This window comes from Leguminivora glycinivorella, chromosome Z, assembly GCF_023078275.1.
Source record: "Leguminivora glycinivorella isolate SPB_JAAS2020 chromosome Z, LegGlyc_1.1, whole genome shotgun sequence".
Lineage (NCBI taxonomy): Eukaryota > Metazoa > Arthropoda > Insecta > Lepidoptera > Tortricidae > Leguminivora > Leguminivora glycinivorella.
In genome coordinates, this window is record NC_062998.1 from 36,181,395 (window position 1) to 36,209,367 (window position 27,973).

The 27,973-nt window shown below is 37.9% G+C and overlaps 1 protein-coding gene across 2 annotated transcripts; it reads right to left on the reverse strand.

Moving 5' to 3' along the window:
- LOC125241143 (ubiquitin carboxyl-terminal hydrolase 35) lies at nt 1–27,952 on the reverse strand. Of its 2 annotated transcripts, none has more exons than XM_048149478.1 (12): nt 27,524–27,952; nt 25,879–26,039; nt 24,406–24,558; nt 21,577–21,800; nt 20,072–20,230; nt 19,295–19,465; nt 18,338–18,525; nt 15,531–15,710; nt 7,980–8,105; nt 7,424–7,494; nt 3,525–3,918; nt 1–3,280 (listed from the first exon to the last, which is right to left on the reverse strand). In XM_048149478.1, exons 2-12 carry the CDS (start codon nt 26,030–26,032, stop codon nt 2,869–2,871), a joined length of 2,232 nt encoding a protein of 743 aa, XP_048005435.1. In that variant the 5' UTR covers nt 26,033–26,039; nt 27,524–27,952; the 3' UTR covers nt 1–2,868. The 2 variants fall into 2 exon arrangements, with proteins under 2 accessions (XP_048005435.1, XP_048005434.1); XM_048149477.1 differs by having other exon boundaries at nt 7,361–7,494.
- Nucleotides 27,953–27,973: the final 21 nt, after the last annotated feature.

Consider the following 27,973-nt stretch of genomic DNA (forward strand, 5'->3'; position numbering starts at 1 on the left):
ATTGTTTGTATGGGAATTTCCATAGACGGTTGATGCAACTGGCAATAAATTTAAAATAAATTATTGTACTGATGCATTTTTCGCTGCTACATTACGAGACCCGAGTAAGTATGTTAAAAGCGTTTTTGTGATATAATTTATATCTCAAGCTGACACAACTTCTTGGCGTGAATGATATGCAATTAAGGAAACGAGTGGACAAGGAACTGCCACTTTATAAAGACAAGTCTAAAAGAAAGTCGAAAAATAGCACAAAATAATTATACATAGTTGCGAAATAAATAAATATCAGTAAATCACAGTATTTGCTGCATGATCTAGTCTTTGCCGTACGCATACTCAGATATTAAACCATTCTTACGGATGGTTTAACACCGAATAGCAATAGTTTGATAATATATTTTCAACATAGCATTTTTATAATCAATAACCTTCGACATTTCAATAAAAATATTTGAACACATAGTATATAACTTATACAAAAAATCAAGTCACCTCAGTTTTCACTGTTTACATGGAAATCTTTACGTTTGTTTATTTGCGCAGAAAGCCTAGCTCTTGCGTTAACAACGTTATGAATATTATCAAACATCTGGCTAGTCATACCAAGCGAACTTTACAGCGATTTTAATAGCCCCGTTACCGTACAGGTTCAGTAAACATCAGAACATAATACAAGATTGACATTTAAAATAACAGCTGACTGCTGCTGCGACAGAGCTTTCAATATCGCTGTCAATTTAACTTATATGACTGACTACAAGATACAGAATGTTTTGTATGAATAGTAGAATAAGGCAGTGTTAGCGCACCGGCGACTGCCGTTGCAAACAGTTTTCCCTTAAAGATAAACCTCCATATCACCCACAACACAGATTTCTTGTAATAACAATTGCAATTTCACAACCTTAAATAGAATTGGGTAGGTCCAAACAGAGTAGCAACACTCGGCGTAATACTCGCATCCACATTATAAATTAACCCGAAAATCTGCTATTTTGACGCTAGATGTCGACAGCAAAAAATATTTTTGGTCATGCATGGAGTGAGCATTATACTCATTTATTTTTTCTCTATGGTATAACTTGGCGTTTCATTTAATGTTTTCATCATGACTATGCCTCCTGACTTGAAACATGAAATAATGTTGAGGTTTATGTCATGTGTTTATTGCCATAAATATTTCAACACTCTTGATCGTAGGGGTAACCCACAAAAGTATCTATCTTTGATCTTTGTCCTATGTACAGTCTGTCTCACTTTTTCCTCAAGTAATGTGTAAGCCGTAAAAACACACATACCGACGAAATACCACCCTAACTATGCACCGACGGAAAGGGCGGGATGATCTAAATACCTTCCCCACCTACTGGCTGGAAGAGGCACTAAACCAAGAGCCCTGGAGGCCAAAGGGTTTTTGCCCTGCTGTGGGACACCATTATAGGCTGGTAAAAAAACTTATCGTCAGTACGCAGTCGTACCAAGATTTGTCTCATTAGACTTCATCGATAATTTACATTAGCTTGGTCCTACACAAACTATACATGACTTTATGTTCTTTGCTAGGAACGCGTCGATTCCAGCATGACGCTAAAAAAAGTTACCACTTTCCGGCTTTATAGAATAGAAAATGATTGTACATACTTCGACCAGTGACTTATAAACATCCGATCACACGTTTGTTGGTTCCTCTCAATTGTGTTGAAAAGTTCACTATTACCTTTAATATCACGTACCAATCAGACAAATAATAAGGTATCATGGGTACTGTTTACTTAGAACTGCAAACATTTTGAACTCGAGAGTTATTATACTATAATTTTTAAAGTTGTACTTATAGGTGTACTGTGTTAGGAACTCGCTTTGATACTAAAAGCGGATGAATTATATCTATTTGATTTTCAGCGGTTTTTACAGCAGCCGTTCCGACTTGTGAACATTCTAATATTGATATAGTGATTCTAGATGCTACAGCTAACCTGGCAAACAGTCTACTACTAACGAAAGTAAACGTTTAATTTTACAAAAGTCAGTTGCAAGTAGCACACTTAGCGAACAGATGTATAGTAAATAACTATTCTCGTACCACAATATTTAACGAAAGTTGTCTGTATATACTTGTGACAGTGGGCTTGGTGCGGCTGAACCTTTAGGGTCGGATGTTCCAAACCGTGTTGGCTAAACTGTATGACATTATGTTTGACGTACGTCAGTGTGTTAAATGTGGTTGGTGCAACTAGGCGAACATTCAGATATCAGCGACAACATCTAAGTTTCACGTAAGCTTGTCAGTAGTAAACAATAGCATACTTATAGTTGTAAATTTCTCGAGAATGTACCTACTCTGCTGTTTCAACAAAGAAAGCGGAGAACGTCCTCGAAAACGGCATAACGTTAAGCGCACTAGGTGGGTTTGTCTCTTGATAGGGGTATACAATTCGGGTATACATTTTATACTAAGTCCATGTACAGTGTACACTACTATCTTGTAATGGGTCTGAAATATTGATGTTACTACATATTATAATATAATTAATATATTAGCTTCTATAGCAAAATATCTCACTCACATCTCCAATCCAGATCAACAACTATATCACAAAACAGATGTGCATGACGAATAAAATATACTTAGATTTTATAGTCTCAAAATCTTAACGTTAATTCACTTCACTTGATGTTTTATGCGTCATGGCTAATAAAAAAACCAAATAAAGATAGGTTATAAGTCTGTAGTAAACTAAACATAGTCACGTTTCCTTGGCGCGTTATTATGTCACTGTTTGATATGAACCAATGTGTCCTTTATTGGTCGGGATCGACGTAGTCCAGTACAGTGAAATCAATGTACTTGTCGGAGCGGAGTCGTCATGGCCTCGTGAGACGCATCTTGCGAACAGTGTCTACGTAGTGCTTGTTGTGGGCCATGACGCACTCCTGCACCTTGGGCGGCATCTCCTCGAGCGCGGGCGCGGTGCCCTCGTCGATGTCGGTGCGCCGGTAGAAGAGGATGTAGGGCGTGCTGGAGCGGTTGAGGCCGCTCAGCTGGCCCTCCTCGGCGGCCGACACCACGTCGTCGTTGTACATGTGCCACTGGCCGTTGTCCTTCGCCAGCGTGTAGTAGTGGCCCGAGTCGAGCGTGGTGCCGGCGTGGATGACGGCCGCGTACAGGATGTACGCCGAGTGGTCGGCCTGCGACCGCACCGTCGGCAGCGTCACCGTGTGGTTGTGGTGAATCGACAGCATCAATTTGGTTTGAACTTGCAATTTTGGCTCAAATCTGTGAAATAATAATGAATGTAAAATGATAATAAAAGTAACCATCAACATTTGTCATAAAATTCAATTATCCGTACTGTTTCATTTCATATAGAAGGCAAACGAGCAGAATCTCTAAACAGACAGTAAGGAATTACCACCACAATGGCACCTGAATGTTATATGTATGCATACATATATCGGATCGAAAATACCGTTCAGTTTCAGTAACTAACAAACTAACATGACGGTTAGTGTATACTCACTTGAAATTCTTCAGCACCAGAATAAGAAACTTTGGCGTAGTTTCAATGAGCACGCTCCTCTCGGCGTCGCGCAGTCCACCACAGTCGCGGCACTCGTATCTATTGTCGCCGGACAGCCGCTCCTTGGAGCAGTAGAACTCCAGCAGGCTCTGCACGCTGTGCTGTGTCCCCTCCAGCTTCTCCGGGAACGCGAGCTGCAGGTCCCGGAACACGTCGCGGGACAGCGAGGACGAGTGGCACTCGGTGCACTCGACACGCGTGAGCAGCACGCCGCCGAACATGCTGTCGATGAACGAGTCCCGCCGCAGGAACGCCGACTCGGTCATCCGCAGGCGCTTTTTGAGCGGTAAGTGCATTTCGAGGTCGCCGTGCCGTTTGAGACCTGAGCTGGAACCTGGAACGAGGGAATTCAAAACTATTGTTAGTTTATAAACGTGCATAAAGCCTATTTTTAGTTTCTAACAATGTGTGTTTAGAAATCACCACAGTAACCTATCATGCGACTCTTAAAATGTTGCATTAGTTATTTAGTGAAAATAAATTAAATTACAGGTGATATTCCGATTTTGCTTCATAAAATAAAATGATAAAATTATATGATTTCAAGAGTCGTACATTGTGTAAATTGATAGTCTATTTAAGAGGCCATTCAACAACCCGCGAAAAGTGCTGACTTAGTCCGTCTAATTTGTAAAATTTGGATAGTTTTGAATGCTTCAAGTGGTAAATTTGTATTATGTATATCCTGTACTACAATCTTATGAGACTACTTCTTTGTTATAAGGCTTTAGAATAGAGTAAATGAGGAAATGATGAATCCAATTTGTTTCAGAAATCACCTCAGAATAAGTGTCAATTTCTTCGAAAACTTACGTGTTTCTGAAGTAGTTTTAATATAAAAATAATCTGCAACGCTTACTTAAACAGATTTTATGCAAAAGTTTTCTATTACTTGCAATTTAATATTTTTGACGATTTTTTAAAAATGCCTCCTTATTACCGGTTACGCGCGCTTGCGATGTCAGTACCGCGGCAGAGCTTGTAGAGGCAGGACGTATGACAGTCCGCTCCGCACGCGGCTCGACGCTCGCGAAGTTATTTTGCCATTGTGTGCGGCACCCGCCGTGTCCAAAACCGCACTTGTATGCGTGTTTGGCTGCACTGTTGCATGTATACTGCGACCGAAAACTTTGATCCTTAGGTTGACGACTTTGGTAACTAACTAATTAACTTGACTAATATTTTTAGTAGGTATTATTTATTATTGAATATCATTTTAGGTTACTGACTCGTGTCAACAAAATCTTTGACAATAGATGGTACTCAGGATCTGATGATGAAGTCAGATGGTAGTCATGAGTTCTCATCAACCAGGTCTTGAAACCATTTCGTGTTTGGGCTCGTTTGATTCGCCTCAACAAGATCTTTGACAAGAGGTGATGGTACCCAGGATCTGATGATGAAGCCGGAAGGTAGTCAAGAGAATTCAACAACCAGGTCTTGAAACCGCTTCGAGTTTGGGCTCGTTTGATTCGTCTCAACAAGATCTTTGACAAGAGATGGTACCCAGGATCTGATGGTGAAGCCGGAAGGTAGTCAAGAGTATTCAACAACCAGGTCTTGAAACTCCTTTATGTTTGGGCTCGTTTGATTCGTCTCAACAAGATCTTTGACAAGAGATGGTACCCAGGATCTGATGATGAAGCTGGAAGGTGGTCAAGAGAATTCATCAACCAGGTCTTGAAACAACTTCGTGTTTGGGCTCGTTTGATTTGTCTCAACAAGATCTTTGACAAGAGATGGTACCCAGGATCTGATGATGAAGACAGATGGTAGTCAAGAGTTCTCATCAACCAGGTCTTATAACCACTTCGTGTTTGGGTTCGTTTGATTCGTCTCAACAAGATCTTTGACAAGAGATGGTAATCACTCTTTTATACTCTGGCGCATCCACTGTCTCAGTGTGTCACCAGTCAATTAAAGCAGGTAGGCGTAGCGTAGAGTTGTATTTCCTTACAAAAAACTAATATATAGATGTGGACCGTCCTGTGCTCCATGCAATTAAAACAACATAATATTTAAAAACCGGCCAAGAGCGTGTCGGGCCATGCTCAGTCTAAGGTTCCGTAGTTTTCCGTATTTTTCTCAAAAACTACAGAACCTATCAAGTTCAAAACAGTTTTCCTAGAAAGTTTATAAAGTTCTACTTTTGTGATTTTTTAAATATTTTTAAAATATATGGTTAAAAAGTTAGAGGGGCGGGGGGTACACACATTTTTTTCCTTTAGGAGCGATTATTTCCGAAAATATTAATATTATCAAAAAAACGATTTCAGTAATTCATTTTTAAATACCTATCAACAATATCACACGTTAGGGTTGAAATGAAAAAAAAAAATCACTCCCTACTTTACGTGTAGGGGGGGTACCCTAATAAAACATTTTTTCCACTTTTTATTTTTGCACTTTGTCGGCGTGACCCGCGTGACTGATATACATATTGTGGTACCAAATTTCAGCTCTCTAGTGCTAACGGTCACTGAGATTATCCGCGGACGGGCGGACGGACGGACGGACAGACTACGAAACCCTAAAAACACAATAACACATTTTAAATATAAAAAACTACTTAAAATTAAAGAAAACCGATCTTAGTTCCATTATACATATGTACCTAGAAAACATACCATATACAAAATGAAATAAAACTAAGAAAACGGATTATATTCATTATACGCGATATAATCTGATTCCATAAATTTATTTCATGAGTAACTATCGCGGTGACAGAAGACAATATTATACACACAATTTATTATATTATAAAAGTTTTTTAATTTATTTCTTCCAAGGCTACACACGTTTTAAAAGATAATTTTTAAGAAAAAAAAACCGCCTTGGACTGGCCAAGAGCGTGTCGGGCCACGCTCAGTGTAGGGTTCCGTAGTTTCCCGTATTTTTCTCAAAAACTACTGAACCTATCAAGTTCAAATCAATTTTCCTAGAAAGTCTTTATAAAGTTCTACTTTTGTGATTTTTTTCATATTTTTTTAAACATATGGTTCAAAAGTTAGAGGGGTGGGGGGACGCACTTTTATTTCCTTTAGGAGCGATTAGTTCCGAAAATATTAATATTATCAAAAAACGATTTTAGTAAACCCTTATTCATTTTTAAATACCTATCCAACAATATATCACACGTTGGGGTTGGAATGAAAAAAAAAAATATCATCCCCCCACTTTACATGTAGGGGGGGTTCCCTAATAAAACATTTTTTTCCATTTTTTATTTTTGCACTTTGTTGGCGTGATTGATATACATATTGGTACCAAATTTCAGCTTTCTAGTGCTTACGGTTACTGAGATTATCCGCGGACGGACGGACGGACGGACAGACAGACATGGCGAAACTATAAGGGTTCCTAGTTGACTACGGAACCCTAAAAACTGTGATAAGTTTAATAATTAAACTAAAAGGCCAAGTATTGATGCACGAAATCATCTATGCAAATATGTAATATATATGGTGGTATTTTTACGCAAGTATCAATAATGGTTAGTCCGCTACGCTACTGACGGCGTGGCGGTACCGACCATGAATGCTATCCCTTTCGCTCTAGCCGCACGTAAGGTTGGTTCGAAGAGGATCGCACGCTATGTCTGTACCGCAGGCTACCTCTTAATCTGACATAAAATATCAATTGTGTTTTTTTTATTAGTTTTGAACTGTCATTACTCAAATAGCATAAGAAAAGTGTGTCAAGTTACTCCAGTCTGACAGCACTGGCATTTTTATAATATCGTTACACATAAACAGGAGTGTTTTTGAATGTACCTTTTTGTGCCAAATAAAACATGTCTAAGTCAGTGTCTATGTCTACGTAGTCGATAAACTGACCGGCAGCGCTGCTCCCGGGCCGCGGCGACACGGACCGCCGGTTCGGGCCCGGTTCCGAATGTTCGCCGTCGCTGTAACAAAAGCATTATTTAGACTTGAATAGTAACAATAAAATGCTCATGAAGATGACGCGCTTGTGATTTTAGATACATTGCAGACTATTGACGTTACTTCCAATTCAGCTAACCAATCAAATCCCACCCCCTATAGTAATGAAACTCGCATGGAATATCTCCTTAGTGTCTAAATAAACCCTTAGAAGAGACTGAACTTGAAGCTGCGTACAAATCAACTTCTAGGTTAGCGTGAAAGAAGGATTGGGCCGATAAATGCTTCAAAAACTGTAATTTCGACACTTTTAAGAGAACCAAAATGAATAGCGTACTTTCCGTTTATTGCGGTTTTCTGTAAGGTTAAGAAACATACTTCCCCAGTCAGGCTTTGCTCTAAATCAGGAATGACATCCGCTGGGATGTGCCCTACCACACAAAGAAATATATGCCATTCAGTGTCACTTCCTCTCTTTTGGACGTAGTTAAAAGACATATCTAGTTACCTGGAGTGCGGCGGTGAGTGAGGGCTGTGTGGTAGGGCCCTGCGGCCGACGATGATAGGGGGCTTCGTGTAATCGAAGTTGCGGTCTGACCCGTGCTCGTGGGACTGCAGCAACTCGAATAAGTACCTGATGAGAAAGAGATAATGTTAACGTATAATTTTTAAGAAAAAAACCGCCGCCTTTGGGGTTCTGGTGAAAGCTACTTGCGAATGTTGGATTATTTAGAACTGTGTAGATATTTTTTTAAACTGCTTTTAATGCTTTAATTATTTTATGGCAACAAAAATCAATATACATATACCGTTAAGGTTTGAGGAGTTTCCTCAATTCCTCATGAATCCGATTATAAGAAATCGAAGCTTTACAAAATTTTACTTGAAAAGTCAATATGCTTAACAAATATAACTAAATAAATGTTACTGTCTGAACTTAAATGCATGCTGTTCTTATAAAAATACCAAAGTCACTATAAGTGTGCCGTTCAGATTTGAGGAGTTCGGTTCTGACCATCATCTGCAGTTCCACTGCGCCAAATGTCACTATTCTGGACGTAAGTGCATGCTGTTCTTATAAAAATACCAAAGTCACTATTAGCGTGCCGTTCAGATTTCAGAAGTTCCGTTCTGACCATCATCAGGAGTTCCACTGCACCAAATGTCACTGTTCTGGATGTAAGTGCATGCTGTTCTTATAAAAATACCAAAGTCACTATATGCGTGCTGTTCAGATTTGAGGAGTTCCGTTCTGACCATCATCAGCAGTTCCACTGCACCAAATGTCACTGTTCCGTACGTAAATGCATGCTGTTCCTTTAAAAACACAAAAATCGCCATATGTATGCCTTTCAGATTTGAGGAGTTCCCTCGATTTCTCCAGGATCCCATCATCAGAACTGGGTTCTGAGAAAAATAGGACCAATCTGTATGCATATACATTCAATCAAAAAAATTTTCAAAATCGGTCCAGTAACGACGGAGATATCGAGGAACAAACATTAAAAAAAATACAGACGAATAGAGAACCACCTTTTGAGAGATTTGAGGCGGCGGTTAAAAATTGCAAACAGCCGACGGTTTTCAATTTCGTTAATTCAGGGCGGTTAAAGCTATAAAGGTTAAACATGGACAAATAATAGCTTTTTTCCGCTTAGTTCCAACCATCACTCAGTGGCGGCGGGTCTCTATTGGTTCCCATAATTTTTTTAGTCCGATTTTTACAATCCATAACGTTGTTAGTCATAATTTTTAATAGTCATATTATCATTAGTCATAAAGTTGAATGTCAGAAATTGGAGGTCAGATTTTTGCAAGTCATCATTATTGTTAGTCATAAACATTGTTTGGCATAATAATCAAATTGCATTTTGTATTATGGACATAACGTTGAAAGCAATAAACATGTTTGTCATAATTGTCGTAAAGTATATTTTCGCAAGTAATAAGTATATTTTCGCAAGTAATAATGATCCTCCTTGTTCTTCCTTGTTTTGTATTGTTGTATTTTATCAAGGTGTGCAATAAAGAGTATTGTATTGTATTGTATTGTAATGATTACTGTCCACATTAACTTTAATCATAACATTCAATGGGATCTATATTATTTTTCCTACCCGACCTACCCGAGAAATGAAAATTTTCTCGTTGGGCTCACTGATTTTCCCGCCATTTCGTCTTTTACATGTTATGTGTTTAATTTTTTCATGTTGCTTTTAAGAATATTAGGCCCGGCTAGCGATTCGACGGAGCCCCGCTATGCGGGGCTCCTATTTCTGCTCTGAATGACACAAGGTAACTAACGAACCTACCCGAGAAATGAAAATTTTCTCGTTGGGCTCGCTGATTTTCCAGCCATTTCGTCTTTTACATGTTATGTGTTTTATTTTTTCATGTTGCTTTTAAAAGTATTAGGCCCCGCCAGCGATTCGACGGAGCCTCGCTATGCGGGGCTCCTATTTTTGCTCTGAATGACACAAGATAACAAGCGAACCTAGCTGAGAAATGAGGATTAAAATACTCAATGAGCTCACTGATTTTCCCGCCATTTCATCCTTTGCATGCTGATTTTTGTAGTATTCGGCTTCGTCAACGAGTAGAAGGGGGGCAAGGGTCCTATTTCCGTTCTAATGGACGCGAGGTAAATGCGGACTACCAATAAAGTCATAACTGTCATAAGGTATAATGTATCGATTGTCCACATTTTCGTTAGTCATAATTTGGTTTTTCTCAAAAACGCGTAACTTTTCAGGATTGCCATAAAACAAACCTAACCTAACCTATCTATAGGTGACCCTAATGAAACCGTTTTAGAATTATGACTAATGATAATCTGGCTAACAAAGGGATCCGTTTTAAATGTTATATTCATCAACTTTCTTGATTCTAAGATTATAGTATTCTATAATATGGGTTGTTAACGTTAGAACTATTAAACGTTATTCGTAACAAAGATTATGACTTATGAGGTTTATGCCTTAAAACTGTATGCAGAACAATCAGTAGGGCTTCAAAAAATATGCCTAGTAATATTTCTGGATAATTATTGTTATGCCTTTCAATTTTATACTCATCAACTTTATGACTTTTAAGGTTATGGCATCCAATATTATGGGTTGTTAATGTTAGTACCATTAAGCATTATTCGTAACAAAAATTATGACTAGTGATGTTTATGACCACAAAATATATGAATAACAACTTATGACTAACGAAATTCTGACCAAAAAGTTTATGGGAAAGAAAGGGGTCCCAGTGGCGGCTCATAAATGTCACAATCTGCATGACCAATTGACCACGGATCCAACACTGCACTAGAAAGAAAGTTCACAAACTAACCTAATGGGTTCCCTCTATTTGGCATAACTTTAATTGTCCGAAATGATTTTCGCATAACAGACTTCGCATAATCGATTTTCGACGAATGCTATTCTGGCAGAAAACTTACTTGTCACAATCTAAAGTAATACGACTATTACTTTGTCCGAAAATAAGTTCACATAATTCTGTTTACGCTGATTGTTTTTATGAATAAAATTGATTCGCATAATTGTATTTGGCATATTTCTTAAAATCAGAACATCCACCCATACTACACGCTGCCAAGAGAGTCGGTTTGGTTAGGTTAGAACTGCGACCTAAACAAATATAACATAGGTTAGGTTTGACTGCGCCATTAATATAGTAGTATTACCTATGATAAAAATTCTGCGTGGTAAATTTCGACTAAACCATGTTATGCAGAAATAATTTATGCATTAAATCTATTCGGCGAAAAACAAAAATATGCCTAGACAAGTTATGCGTTATGCGTAACTATACTATGCCATAACAGATTATGCGAAAGGTAAATTATACCAATATAGATTATGCCAAAAATAATTCCTGATTCTAAAATTATGCCAAAACAAGGGGAACCTAACCTAATTTATACCTCGGCTAATTTTTATACAAATACATTTTATTAAAGTTACAAAGTAATATAATATAGCATGCAAGTGATCTAGGACTTCGTCTCCATAAAGATCTGTTTTTAGCCGGCGCGGCGAAACAAAGAAAGGCTCATATTCTTACCCTTAAAGGCTCTTATTCACAAACGGTTAAGGTCAGTGTGGGGAAGACCGTCTACCCGGAAAGACCGTCTATTGACTATAACTTTTGTGTTTATATATCTACGCCTCTCACACCTCCGAAGGTATACCAGTTTTTCATCCTCAAGCCATTGGTCTTCAGTACATATCCCTAGGACGAACACTAGTTAACAATAATCTTGATTTGTGTTTCGAACTCGAACATCGAGTTCAACATGGTTCAGCAAAAAATTAAAATAAAATAGAAGCAGTCGGAATATTTTGTATACATATTGTATATGTAACGTAGTCATTTAATAAACGTTCTTTCTGACTAGTACTATTAATTTACTCAAAACGAGCTCAATTTCTAGTTTTATGTTCTGAAATATGTAACTTAGAAATTGTGCCTACTCAGAAAGTCCGGCATAAAAGAGAAAGGCAAGACCGGCATATGATAAAGAAGGAGTTGCCAACATTTTTTAGGCTTCATTGGAAATAAGTCGAGTGTAAACGATATCAATATATAAGTACGTTTTTGGCTTATGGTAGTTGTACCGTTTTTGCTTTTAACTTCGAAATACAGTTTCGGTAATGATTCGTATGGTGTTACTAAAATCATTCGAAAGTATTAAGTAAAAATAAAATATATGTGATGGTTGTGATTGTTGTGAAGAATGATAAGAGGTGAACAGAAGTAAGCCTACACTGCATTATTCATCATCATATTTAAGTTGGTAGAATTATCATAAAAGTTCTACCCGTTTTTTATTATTTTTGTTTAAGCATATATGTAGATTGTGCAAAATGCGGCGACAAATATTTCAAAAGAGAGTAGGGTTTCAAGTTGGTCTTTATTTTTATAATCAGCATTACCCCACAGGGACCGTATGGGTACCCTTGAAAACGGTTTTGACCGACTATTTTACGGCTACCCGACCGTTAATTGACATTGCTGACTGTCACTTTGACACAAAAGTCGTCATGGGTGTCATCAAATATGTTTTCGGGGGTGCTGATTTAAAAATTAAACACCACTTTGGAATCTGACATTGTTGACTGTCACTTTGACACAAAAGTGGTCATGGGTGTGGTCAAATAGGTTCTCGGGGGTGATGATTCCAAAATTAATAATCAATCTGGAATTTGACATTGCTGACTGTCACTTGACACAAAAGTCATCATGGGTGTCGTCAAATAGGTTTTTGGGGGTGCTGATTTCAAAATTAATGACCAATTGGAAATCTGACATTGCTGACTGTCACTTTGGCATAAAAGTCGTCATGGGTGTCGTCACATATGTTTTCAGGGGTGCTGATTTCAAAATTAATGACCAATTTGGAATCTGGCGTTGTTGACTGTCACTTTGACATAAAAGTCATCATTCTCAGGGGTGCTGATACCAAAATTAATAACCAATTTAGAATTTGACTGTGCTGGCTGTCATTTTGACACAAAATTCGCCATGGGTGTCATTAGTCGGTTTTCGGGGGTGCTGATTTAAAAATTAAAGACCACTTTGGAATCTGAGATTTCTGACTGTCACTTTGACACAAACGTGGTCATGGGTGTGGTCAAACAGGTTCTCGGGGGTGCTGATTCCAATAACCATTACAGCTAAAAAACTGTTTGATGACACCCATGACAACTTTTAAGTCAAAGTGACAGTCAACTATGTCAAATTCTAAATTGATCATTAATTTTGGAATCAGCACCCCCGCAAACATATTTGACGACACCCATGACGACTTTTATGTCAAAATGACAGTCAGCAATGTCAGATTTCCCATTGGTCATTAATGATAGTAGCATAACTCGTGGTGTATGCACTTCGCGCATACAGTAAAGAGTGACAGAGATAGCACTATCGTTATTGAAATTCTTGGTAGTAAGAGTGAGGAGAGACCTCGAGATGTATCGCTACCGCGCGCCGTAAGCACGACACCTCTTAATAACCGTTCAGCTCAAAGTCGGGTATCCGTAGCTACTTCTACTTGAAACGGTTGAAACGGTCAATATAAGAGTTCAATCACCCGTATTAGAGTCACACCCCGTATATGAAATATAACCGACGAAATTGACAAAAAGAACCCTGTAATAACTTTGTTTTTCGACATGACCAAAGCATTTGACTTTGTGTCACATGAACGCCTTTTAAAAAAATGTCAAGCGTATGGACTAAGAGGACAGGTACTGAAATGGTTAGATAGTTACCTCTCAAATAGAACACAAACTGTGCAGTTGGATAGTATTACAGAAAATAAAGTTTTGGTTCACACTAGATCATCTGATAAAAAAATAACCGCTGGAGTGCCGCAAGGAAGCGTCTTAGGACCTCTTCTATTTCTCCTCTACATTAACGACCTGCCATTTAACAATGACATAAATAACACAGTAAGCAATATCATACTTTGGATGAAACAAAATAATTTACAACCAAATGTAGAAAAAACCAGATTTATAAATTTTTATAACAGGAAAAAAATAGTTGACATTAAAGTAACATATAATAATGAAATCATAAATGAAACAGATGAAATAAAATTTTTAGGAATAGTATTAGATAGACATTGCAAATGGAATAAACAAGTTGATAAGAAATGCTCTCAAATAAATAGTTTTGTGTATGTGTTACGAAGACTTGCAACACTGGCCAACAGGTCAATTGCACTTACAGCGTATCATGGATATGTTGCCTCTGTCCTCAGATACGGTATTCTCCTTTGGGGAAACTCTAGTGACATGAAAAGATTGTTTGGGAGTCAAAAAAAATGTATCCGTGCAATTTGTCGTAAGACACCTACTACTTCATGTCGTCCATTGTTTCAGGACTTGAAATTATTAACTTTGCCATCCTTGTACATTTTGGAATCTTGCAAATTTGTCAAATTACACCCAGAACTTTTTACAAAATTAAAGAATACATGTAGGTTTAACACCAGATATCCTGACAGACTTGTACGCACAGTGAAATACAATACGAAATTATGTAACCAAAATTCTTACCTTATGTCTATAAAATTATACAATAAACTACCTAGCAACTTAAAAGAGCTGCCAGTACCAATGTTTTTCAGGAAACTCCAAGACTGGTTAGTTCGAAATTGCTTCTACTCATTAAACGAGTATCTTAACTCGTAAATCTTTATGCAGATAAATTCTCGGAATGCAATGCACAAAAAAATCAATGATATTTAATGGACTTAATGATAAATTATATTTTTGTAATTTTATGATGAATATATGATATTGTATATAAATGTAAATAGACTTAGTTTTAGCTTTATTTTTGCATGCCGATGGTGTTGGCGAGATATGCTGTACCTTTTTATGTAATGACTGCAACATCTGATTGTAACCATGTCTCTAGCGAACCTTTACTTAATAACAAGGTTTCAAAAACAAATAAGTAGTTGGATTTATATGAGCCTGTAATATCGTGACTAAATTGGACCTGAAAAGAAAAGGTTATGAACACCATCTACGGGACATATGCCGGTCTTGCCTTATAAATGGAAAAATGCTTATATGTTTAAAATTTCAACGTTATTTTATTAATTATCTAGCACATTCTGCCCTGTTATTACGTAAAATAACAATGTTCATGGTTTTGGAACCTAGTCTCATATGAAATTACGCGACAACAAGCACTAGACGGTCTTTCTGTACTCAGCACGGGGGGACGGTCAACCCGCCGAGCCTTAAAAAATGTTATTTTTATCACTTAAAATTACCTTATTTCGCCAAAATATTATAAAAGCTTTGTAACATATAATATTTGCTATCCCATAGGACCATGCGCATTACGCCAGACTACATTAATTATAGAGTTTTATCCACTCAAACTTTATTTCAAATAAAGTATGCCGGTCTTGCCCGCACTGACCTTACTAAAGTTCATACCAATACGTCGGAAATGGAATTAGGCAGTAAATATTTAACTATGCTCTCATTTCACACGTATGCTTTTTTTATTAAATTAAACTTACCCTAGAAACTCCGAGCTGTCATGCTGATTGTCCTTAGTAAAGAAAGGTGGCTTGACCACTGAGAAGAACTCATCCGGGTTCAGTTTGGTGGTGATCGAATGCATCATTTTGGCGAACAGCATTCCCATCTTTGACCAGTATGGCACTGCGTTCATCTTCAAAACTGTGTGGGTACTGAATCTGTGGTAACCAAAAGCTGATTTAGGACACATTTTATAAAACTGTGGGTAATACCTACATATTTAATATTTCGCACAAATATAGCTTCTTACATCCCATAGTAAGTCATAAGATTTAATTTAACATCCTTATTCAATGTCACAAATTATTGTTAGTGCCCTCGTATGTACATGCACAAGTAGGTACAAATTAAACTAGAGTTTTGAACTGTACATAGTGACAGAAAATAACAACTTAAAAAGCGCTAAAATGAGGTACTAGCAGAAGCATAAAAATCATACACTAAATCGTGAAAGGCACTGAAAATAATCTAATACAGTTATCAATAAAATAAGCTCAAAGAAGAACAATTGGAAATTAATGTAATGCAAGTCAACTGCTCTAGCCCGCCTGCTAAGCCAATGGTTCAGGGTTTGAATCCCGGGTTAGGGCATTTAGTTGTGTGATAGGCACAGGAGTGTTGGCAGAGCACATGCAACTATGTACTCAAATTTCAATGCCACTATTGGCAATTAAGGGGTTGAAAGAAAACGAAACTATATGTATTTAAGTATTCTATATTACATATACATACAACGTCAAAACCTCAGACACCCCAACTGATTTTTATTTTTTTAAACTCATCTACAGTATTCATCTTTTAATCTGATCGTTACTTTTTTTTAATTGAATTTTTAATTTTCTGTACAGCTCTACTTGACTTTTAGCTCTACACTCAATAAAATAATTGCTAACTACCATCATAAACCATAAGACTATTTATTTGTGTACGTTACTGCAACGACATAAGGTTTACCAATAGCCACTCAGTTGCTTTTGGTAGCTCTAGTTACCAGCTGTCACCTTTATTTTACTTGACAATAGAGGCCATTGAAAATTTTAGAGCAATTGAGTGGATATACAGCTAAGATGTCACTGTAAGGCCCACTTGCACCAACTACTTAACTCAGGGTTAGTGGGCTGTCATCTGTCAAATTCCATATAAAATATTGGGTTAACCCGAGGGTTAACCCTCCATTTTCGTTGATGCAAGTGGCCCTAAAACACTTTAAAGCTTTATCACAGTAAACTTCAAATTGGCCAGGTAATCGCAGTAAGCAAATTTAAACCCAATATTCAAAATGACAAGGTTGTAATTAGGTACGAGTTCAATTTGTTATGACTTATGATAAACATTAAGATTAAACTGACAAACAACGTCAAACTAGTAGCGGAAAAAATAATCGTCCAAGTAACCAGCCAGTATTAATACCCCTAAATACTGAAAAAGGCAAACAACCTCTAGCAATGCGATATACACAATGTTGTATTACGAGTACAATAGAATGGGCACGTAAAAAATAACTAATAATACTAATTTAAATAAAAATATTACCCCCATCAAGATATAGCTCAATCGATTCTACTCTCGATTCTGAACAAACTGTTTTCAGGTTTTTAGTGTTAAGTGAAACACGGTGTATAATATTGTCGAATACCCCCCTTTAGTGAGGCTTAATCGATGTGTGTAACCAATGTGGAGTATAAACTAGTGCATGCATTTTTGCCCCGATTTCAAGTCAGAAAATACAGTGATTTTAATTTTGACATTGATTAGTGATTACACCTTATTCTATAGAGTATTAACAAGTTTTTTTGTACCACACCTACTAGTAATGGCGCTTTTATTCTTCAAAAACGGAAATTTACTGCGTTCGCTTTGCACACATTGTCAAATATTTTAACTCATGTAAAAAAACATGCAGAGCACTTAATTAGAACATTGGGGGCAGCAAAAGCAAAAAATAACAATTTGGAATAAAGAACAATAAGCAGTATATAACAACGCGGGTAAATGTTAAAAAAAGCGCAATTTATTAACAAGTCTATACGAACATTGACAGGTATAACTCAATGGCAGTAATAATAAACAGAAGTAAAAATATACGAGTAACTTGCCGACATGCTTAGCGAAACAAAAATAAAAGCAAGCTATTTGGATATGGATTGTTGGTGAGAGTGGGTAACGATTTTTATGGTACAAATAAGGAAACATCTAGAAATAAATAAAAGCACGCTTTTTTATTTTTTGCCAAGCACAAATAAATCAAACCCATCGCACGGCATCAAGTAACAATCAAGAGAAAAATATTTCAATTATAAGCGCACTGGTAACATGGACTTACATTAAATAAGAATTTACACTATAAGTACTATACTATAACATTCGCAATCACATGGGTATTGGGTATATTGAATAAAAACAGTGGACAGACAGCAGCTCCGTTCTGCATTGCTATGTAGCAGTTATTAGGGTTAGTACTTGACGTCCTTTTGCGTGGACTACTTACTTGATTTTTATGAACCCACAATAGTCTAAAGGGACAGTATCACATGCATTACAAAAGGTCATCACCATTCGACCGCCGATACTCCGGTTTTTGTAGAAACTATCTGTCTGTACGTTAGTAGTATTGTTCTGTAATAAAACAGAACTTACAGTCTTGTGACACAGCTAGTGACGAGCAGCGCCTGCATGACGCTGTTCATTTAGCATGAGTTGCAGAGGTTGAGCCGCTGCAGTAACAGGTGATTGCAGGACTATATACCGCTAGGCACGACATCTAGTAATAATGTTGAGAACTTACGGCCTAGTGACGAGGAGGGCTTGCATGACGCTGTTCATGTAGCAGGTGTTGCCGAGGTTGAGCAGGCCGACCTTGCGCATGGGCGGGTGCGAGTTGACGGTCGAGAGACACACGTCGCGCGCGCGCCACGGCGGCCGCTGCAGGAACCGGCAGTCGCGGGACGCCATATGCCGCTCCAGGCACGACATCTGGTGATCATTTTTGTGTTATAGCGGCACAGAAAACAAACACGGCATCCTTACGCTTAGCGAACATGCCAGTTTGTCAGACACCCGTTTTGTTTTTGCACACCCCTTGCGCAAAAAATTGACACCTATACCACGGATCATACAATTTGAATTACGGTCATTTTAAATTGACCTGTAGTAATTTGAAACTAAAGTTGTATTTATTCAGTTTTTGACACAAGGTTCCTGTGGCCACCTTCGGTCTTCAGCATCGATTTCTACTTTATCCATAATATCTATATGCTACTGGTCAAATCTCTAAAGCTCCATGTAAAAATTGTACATAACTTTGTAGTTGTTATATATTGTCATGACAGAACAGATCATTATCATTACTTAGATTATTACACTACTTTCTAAAATCAATCTGTATGAAAAGATGACTGAACTTAATATTAGTAGTCTTAATCGACACTGCAGAAAGTCTGATTTAAACTTTCACGATGTTTACACAATAGGTATTTAAAATTGCAAACGGGACTTAATCGTGTATTACTACGTTTAAAACTTAGTAATACGCGATTAAGAGCCGGTTGCATCAAACCGTCTTGTCACCGTTAAAGCGTTCCTTAAATTTTATTGTATGGGAAGTTCCATAGACATCTGCTGCGCGACGATGATGTGTCTGTCAAATTTGGTTGATGCAACTGGCCCTAAGTCCCGTTTGCAATTTTAAATAACTGCACAAAGTAGTCAAAGTAGTCAAGCTGAAGCATTGTATTAAACTCACCAAATCGGCGTGTTTCTCTTTGAAAGTATCCTGCGCCTCCCCCTTGAGCAGATCCAAACGCCCGTCGACCATCGCAGTAAGGATGTCCACCACGTCCTGAAGGATCTGGCGACTCCACTGGCCACTGTCGGCCGCTAGGTTCACCAGTACGGTGCCGGCGTGTGGAGAGATCTGATAAAATGTAACAAATAAACATCTGAAAATTTCGCCCGTTTATATATTTACCATTATTTATCTTCAAAGACTGCGCTAAGAGGGACATGGCAGCCTTTAAAATCGACTACCAAAACTGGGAGAAGCTTGCGGAGAAGCGGACGGAGTGGCGAAAGTGCGTTGGAGATGGTCGCAAGTTCGTCGATGAGACCTGGTTTGCGGCACTTGCTGACAAAAGGGAAAGAAGACACCATAGCGAAACGTCGCAATCGGTTGGAAGCTTTCCTTGTCAGATCTGCAAAATGTGTCGCTCTCGCATAGGTCTCTTTAGTCATCAAAAGCGATGTCTTTCGGACATTGCACCATAAATCGTCTGAAATAGACGCTAAGGCCATATATATATATTATAACTGGAACAGACAAATTGCAACCAGACTGAAATATGTCTGGGAACTTACAGACTACAGACAGTTTCGATACATATGGCAACCGGGGTGCCATCTAAATCCGAAGAAAGAAAGAATCATTTTTCAAAATTTAAAATTGGAATTTAGACCACTGCTTCTGAAAGGACACCTTCCTTATAGGTACCACAGACCAAACAGTAGTAGTACTAGTACTCACTCTGTCTAGAGCTTCAGCAGATTCTCGCAGCGAAGCCATGATGTGGAATATGACGTCAGCGACGGACTGGCGGAGAGCCACCGGGTTACCCATGGCCAGGAACAAATGCCCGACATTGTCCACCGACACCTCCACCAAGAGATCAAAATGCTCATTTTCCTGTAGACAAACATCCATTGTTTCGTTTTTAAACAATAATGTGGGATAACCTAACAAGCAAAAAAAACTACCAACGTCGCGGCAGCACGTAATCACAACATTTACAATGGCAGTACCGTATTCTTCATTTATGTCTTTTTTGTCGTTTTCAAGCAAAAAGTACGATTTTGTCGTTAAGATTCTTATCTTGACACTGGTTGTTATAAATATTATATAATATGGTGTGACAGGGACGGCTCGATAACGCGATGGCGCGCTGTTCCGGTCACACCGAATTGTATAACCAGTGTGGGAGCACCATAAAGCCTATCTCGTATCATCAAAGTGAGATATTTGACTACACTTCGACACTTTTGTCCATTCGATTAACCCTTGACAAACAACCAGACCAAAAAAAACAACCAGTTTTCATGTTTGTTCAAAAAGTTTTTTGGTTAAAATAGCGCCTACGTGTTCGGTTCAAACAAGTTAGATTTTGTTAAGTGTAACTAGTACATTCTACAAGTTACTCGTCATTTGAATCATCAATATAATATTTGAATCAACAAGTCGATTGTATAAAAGCAACATGACACATATTGTTTTAAACATATGTTTGGCTGATTCAATCAAATATCTTTTAACAAGTTTGACCTTGTTGTTCGAACAAATTCGACTTGTATCATCAAAATTGTGATTTATTCCGTTTACTAAAATACTTTTGTTTCAAACGGATAAACCCGCAACAAGTCGAACTTGTTAAATTTACAACACAAATTTGTCTCAGTGTATATTATGTATATGGGCATTTTCAGAATTTAGGAACCCCCAATTAGCGTTAGTTGTTAACAAAAATTAACTCGCTGTCAGTTTTGTGACGACAATCAAGCATAAAATCTGTCTAAAAATTTACTTTTTTCACATTCTAAATGTAGATTATCGCTTAAAGTTCATGTAATTAACACAAAAACAGTATTTTTATTTAAATTTCATGCTTGATTATCGTCACAAAACTGATAGTGAGTTAATTTTTGTTAACTTACGCTAATTGGGGGGTGCCAAATTCTGAAAATGCTTGTATATACCGGGTGCCCGGTAATTAATGGACAACCTTTTAACCACCAAAAGGACACCTTATACTGGTCCAGAAAATCGACTTTTAGGTTTAGTAAAAGTCGCCTGGTTTTCGAGATTTTCACACTTTTTAAAATTTTAGGTAGCATTAAAATTTTTAAAATTGTGAAAATCTCGAAAACCAGGCGACTTTTACTAAACCTTAATGTCGATTTTCTGGACCAGTATAAGGTGCCCTCTTGGTGGTTAAAGGGTTGTCCATTAATTACCGAGCACCCTGTATAGAAGTGTACCTCTAGAGCCTTGATGTAAGCCATGACCCACTCGCCGAGCGTGGGCGTGCCGTGCCACTCGTACACCCAGCGGTAGAGGCAGGAGAGCGAGGCGCGCAGGCCCGCCGCCTCGGGCGAGTGGTCCGCCTGCTGCACCAGCCAGCGCGCCGCCGACAGCGTCTCCTCGTGGTTCAGCCCGTCCAGCACCACCAGCACGATCGACGTCGCTGGACATGCGTCCGACTCTGTCGCAACATATTCTTATTTTAAACATAATAGTAGATTGTACAACAAGGGCATAAAGTGACCGATTTTTAACCGAGGCTATTTATGATTTTTTTTAAACAGTGGACGAGGTAAAAATGGACATTTATCCCCTTGTTGTACACTTTGCTTTTCACTTCGATTGCGAGGAAAATCAAGAAATTGTAGTAAAGTGAAAGAACTACATAACCAATTATCCATTTAGTTCTTTGATCCAATTTCCAGTGTGCTCCAAGAAACGCATAGAACGTGCAACGACTATTTATGCCATTATTTTTACAATTAACAACAAAACAACATTGGTGGCTTATTTCAAACATTACACATTGTATTATATTTTATGAGTATTGGATAGATGACAAACCACAATCAGTGTAGATTTTGACCACTGCGATCGCTTTGCTTACCCCCTCCATGCACTTCGCACGAAGCCAATATGGAATGCATATGCACTTTACTGCGTTTTAACTTTAGGTAGTGGTGTGAGATACGAGATTTTTTCAAAGTAGTGACGATATGTTGAACTACGGCGGTAAAAGGATTAATAATGTATTTTTTAGTATGTACCTACACTAAACTATTTAGTCTAAAACTAAACTATCTTAATTTAAGTAATTTGTAAAGAGATTGAATGCAACTGTAGTTTTTTCCATTTAATTATATTTAGTTGAGTGTTCGTTTTAGTTGTCCTTGGCACGGATCCCTTAGTTTCAGTTCCGACCACAGAACAGCGTGAAACGTGTCTACGATTCAATTCAATTTATTTAATAAAATATAAAAATGTAACATTACAGGAGACCTAAATCATTACATTTCTTAAAGTAAAGTACCTACAGCTTATTTGACAAAATAACATTAATGATAAATACATTTAAATAGAATACGATACGATAGCACAACGACGGATTAAATGTGTAAAGAGAGGTGCCATGTTTGCTCTATTTATTTTATTCTACAATAATGACTATGCCAACTGTAACACGGATACAATCAAGCATTTGCCATGGAAGCTAGATTTGATTGATGACTAAACTACCAAACTGCTGACGCTTAAGTAAATATGGACCGTCAAGAACTCTAGAACATAATTACTTTGTGGGTAGATTAGAAAAAAACCCGCAATGTTTGATTATGTTATTCTATTCATTCTTTATACAACAAATTGCAAAAGCAGATTCGATGAATGTACTAAATTTGCAGTGTCTAAAAATGTCACATGTGCTTATAAAATTTAAAGTGGTATATACAATCTGTTTTTTTTTGCATTCTTACACAATATCTTGGTTGGTAGATAGTGTATCGATTTTTCACTCCTGTCTGCCTGCCGTTTATTTCAACACCTGCGATTAAGTTATTTTTATACTGGGTCGATAGCAAACGATAGCACGATTTGATTTGGTGTAAATTAGTTCAAGACGATCGATCGAAATCGCCTATCTAAATCACACGACTTCGTACGAGGAGTAAAGGATAAAAATGAGTAAGGTACAGCGGGGCAAATCTCGACTGGGGGGCAATTGTAACTAATCCATTTTTTCCATTATTACACTATGATGTTGAGTTCTACATGTATCCACTGAACACACCTACCATACATATATAGGTAACCAGTGGACACTCTATTTAATAATGCAAACATTACAAAACATGGAAAATATGGACCAGTTACATTTGCTCCCCAGTCGAGATTTGCCCCGCTGTACCTTACAGTAAGTTATCCTTAAAAGTTTTTTCTAGACCTATAAGGTCCATTTGCACCACCCGCTTAACTCAAGGTTAGTGGGCTGTCAATTGGGAATTTCCATATAAAATAGTGGGTTAACCCTCCATTTTCGGTGGTGCAAGACTGCAAGTGACCCTTAGAGAAACACAATTTCGTCATACAACGGTTTGGGCAGTGTTTTGTCAAAACCGCATTATAATCCCTTCAGGTTTTGAGTTTAATGCGAACACTCATACACGCACTCAGACGTGGCGGGGAACCTTGTTTTATAAGGTATAGAAATAACTTTTCTATCGTTTACTCTTTTTTACCTTTTGACCGTCAAAGACATTAACTGACGCGCGATTCTACAACTCTGCGGGTGTATTTTTCTAAAATCTGTAAATGTCAATCTTCAGCAATTTGAAATCGAAGTAGGACAGGACTGGCCCTCTACTAAAATATACCTTGCATATCGACCTCCGTGCACGATGACAAAGACAAATCACTAAACAAATACACAAACGCAATTCATTCAAGTAAAAGATGTGGTTTTACCGGAACTGAAACAGTTTTAAAACTAATTTATCGGATCCAGAAAAGGGATCGGAATAAAAACCGGAGCTCCGTAACGTCCCTGTTGTGAACACCTCCGCCACAGTATAATAAAGAGTACTATCGTACAGTATGGTCACTCCCGCTCCCCGCTGAAAGTGCCGCCCAATCCCTCTCGGTTAACTCACAGTTACCGCCCGTCAAAAACGCGAACAGTCGACCTGACATATTTCACTCATACAAGCAAGACTGTGTGCTAGGAATGCGCCTCTTTCATATATTTGATCACCAGTGTCCGAGGTGCGCCTGCGCTGGTGGTCGGTACTCACGTGGGTCGAAGATGAAGGAATGGAACCTGTCGAGGACTGCGGTGATGAGCTCGTTGCGCACGCCGGTGTGCACGGAGCTCACCACGCGGTGCAGGAACTCCTCGATCGACTGCAGCAGCTCCCACAGCTGCTCGTCGGTGCCCGTTGTGCGAGCTGCACACAAAATAACCGTTTACAACATTTGAAATCTTTTACTGCAATGAGGGTATTCTGATTCTGAACTGAATCTGAAAGCCTGGAGAAAAAAGCTATACAAAAAACCCTAATTTCTGACAGGTCAACAATAGGCTACTTGACCCTTTTTAGGGTTCCGTAGTCAACTAGGAACCCTTATAGTTTCGCCATGTCTGTCTGTCTGTCTGTCTGTCTGTCTGTCCGTCCGTCCGTCCGTCCGTCCGTCCGTCCGTTCGCGGATAATCTCAGTAACCGTTAGCACTAGAAAGCTGAAATTTGGTACCAATATGTATATCAATCACGCCAACAAAGTGCAAAAATAAAAAATGGAAAAAAATGTTTATTAGGGTACCCCCCCCCCCCCCCCTACATGTAAAGTGGGGGCTGATATTTTTTTTCATTCCAACCCCAACGTGTGATATATTGTTAGATAGGTAATAAAAAATGAATAAGGGTTTGCTAAGATCGTTTTTTGATAATATTAATATATTCGGAAATAATCGCTCCTAAAGGAAAAAAAAATGCGTCCCCCCCCCTCTAACTTTTGAACCATATGTTTAAAAAATATGAAAAAATCACAAAAGTAGAACTTTATAAATACTTTCTAGGAAAATTGTTTTGAACTTGATAGGTTCAGTAGTTTTTGAGAAAAATACGGAAAACTACGGAACCCTACACTGAGCGTGGCCCGACACGCTCTTGGCCGGTTTTTTTTAAAGTTTGTCTTATATGATTAAGTATTGTCCAATTAACCGAAATAAAATATTACCATATTTTATTATGACAAAAACAGCAAAATATATTTTTTAAGTATACTTTTACGTAATCAGGCAAAACGACGCCATGTTAGTCTATAGATTATCTGTGTATCATTCTACTCGAAAACAACATTTTCTGACTTTTACTGACAAGTATGAGGCATTAGTTCATTATGTCAGTGATTAAGTTCGAAATCGATGACGTCACTACATCACCGACAGCGTTTTCGGTGGCTAAAAAAAATACACATTTTTAATCGAAAATATGTAGTCATCATACACTTTTAATACCCAAAATACATAAATATTGGTTTTTTATGTCAAATACTACAGAAGACAATCATTTATTGTGCCAAATTCGATATGAGTCTAGTAGCCTATAATCACAGAAACTTTTGAAAAGCCCTAAAATGAATTTAAGAATAATTTTGACAAACACAGTGCTTATTCTACTTAACACTGATATCTCTGTTGAGGACTGGTCTTTACACATAATAATAATTTCATAACCCAAGTAGCAATAAAGGATTACAATACTTACACAGACATTTCACAATATCTTGGCAATTCCTAACAAGCTCAGACGGAGGTGGCAGATAATGTGGCTGCTCGTTCATTAACTTGATATACTGTATAAGAGAATTCAGATCCAGCTGGCGATTGTCCTGAACCAGTTCATGCTTCTTCACCGCCATGATTGAGCTAAAAGCAGACAAATTACTCAGATTATTACAAGTTACATGTAGTATTTGTTCAATCAAGTCTGTCTCAGAACCAGCCATGCCATGAGCATACCTACCTAGGATAACTCGAGGTACATTCTAGGGGTTTGTTATCCACATAAAAATTGCCAATAATGATGTAATGGTGGAAGACAAGGAATGTGACCATTCACACAGTCGCTGATGTAGGAGTGTATTATATAACAGTAACACTACTTTGCACTCTTGATTTAGATTGATAAGTTACACTACATTTCAATATTGTAGTGTATTGAAATATGAGGGTACTTCAACAAAACCAGTCTGGATTTGTCAGGTACGCAATCACATGTGCTCTCCCGAATTTCGGCGATATTTCCGCGATATAATAAATATTAATCACATTGTAAAGACATCAGTGGCGGCTGGTGAAAATTTCTGCTAGGCAACACTGAGCAAAAATAAACCTACCTTAACATTAAGGTACTTTACTAGTAATCAATTTTAGGTAAGCCGGTGGGAATCGGCTTGTATGGACCAGCCGCTGCTGAAAGACATTTACTATTTGTTTTTATTTAACTCACACCTTTAGTCATATTCATGACATCTAGAATGAATAATGAACTTTGTTTAGATGTATTTTTTGTTACACCCAGATAGAAGTGAGTGATTTTAACTGGATCTAGTGGTTCCTATAAAGTGGCTGATACAGGGTGATTACAGGGTGTGGGTCCACAAGATTGGATTGCAGTATCTAAAACTGTTGTTTGACATCAAACAGAAGATCAAGTCACATGGTTTCATTGTTTACATCCTTATAATTACTGACCAAACATAATATGGTTGGTTAATAGACTAAGTGTCAGTTAAAGATACAAATTTTAACAACTACAGAAAAAGTTAACAAAATTAGGATTATCCTTGTATCTTGTAAAATACAGCTGCAACTTGCACATCTACAGATACAACCTCTGATCAATGTTTACTAACTCCCTGTCACAATATGTACATCCATAACCCAGATTTTACAGAAAACCAATATATTGTATCTAGGTTATTGCATAATTGCGAAACACACTTCCAGGAAAATATGTAACTATCAGGAATTCAAAGAAAAAAAAATATTAACAAGCTAAGCACTACCAGTGGTCGCGAAATGTCTTGACCTACCTCTCGTAATTTGTCAATGCCTCTGTGAGTGCAGCCATTCTTTTTTATAGAAAAAACGAGTTTCCATCAAGCAAAAATCACGGGAGCTGAGTAGGAGACGTCCTTCATTATTAGCCGCCCGGGCGAGCGCTGGGCGCTACCTACGCAACAAACCCCATCCCCGATATCAAAATATTGCATCCCCTCTATCACATGCGCATTTGCATCCACCCTGCAATGGCTATCTAACTATTTATACCAGCTCCATAAAATGGCTCCCACGGGCCCATCTGATAACATATGATTACCATAAACGGTAGCAAACCGCATACTTACATGCTTATGCAAAACGCTGACAAATAACAATCACTGCATATGAGTTCACTACTTCTTGTCAAAAATAGAAACACACATTGTCCCTTGCACCATAATATCTTTTAAATCTGTGATGGAACGCCGACGATAACATTTTGGAATCCCGTATGGAGAATTACCACTAAAGAAACATATGACTTCGAATGAATTCGAATGCCTACAACAAAGTAATCACTATTATGTCCGACTTCATTGAACATCGAGATTAGACATCTAGTCTCGTTTAATATTAACACCGTGACACAGTTCAGAATGTTTTGTTATTTAGATGAACAAACTTCAGATTAGTCCAGATTTCTACGCAGATTGTTGATATTTAGTTTTACAAGCGAATAAATTGATTTTTGTTTCGATATCAAAATCTTCCATGAATCGCAAATGTAACCAGACCAGTTGTCTATGAATTGACTG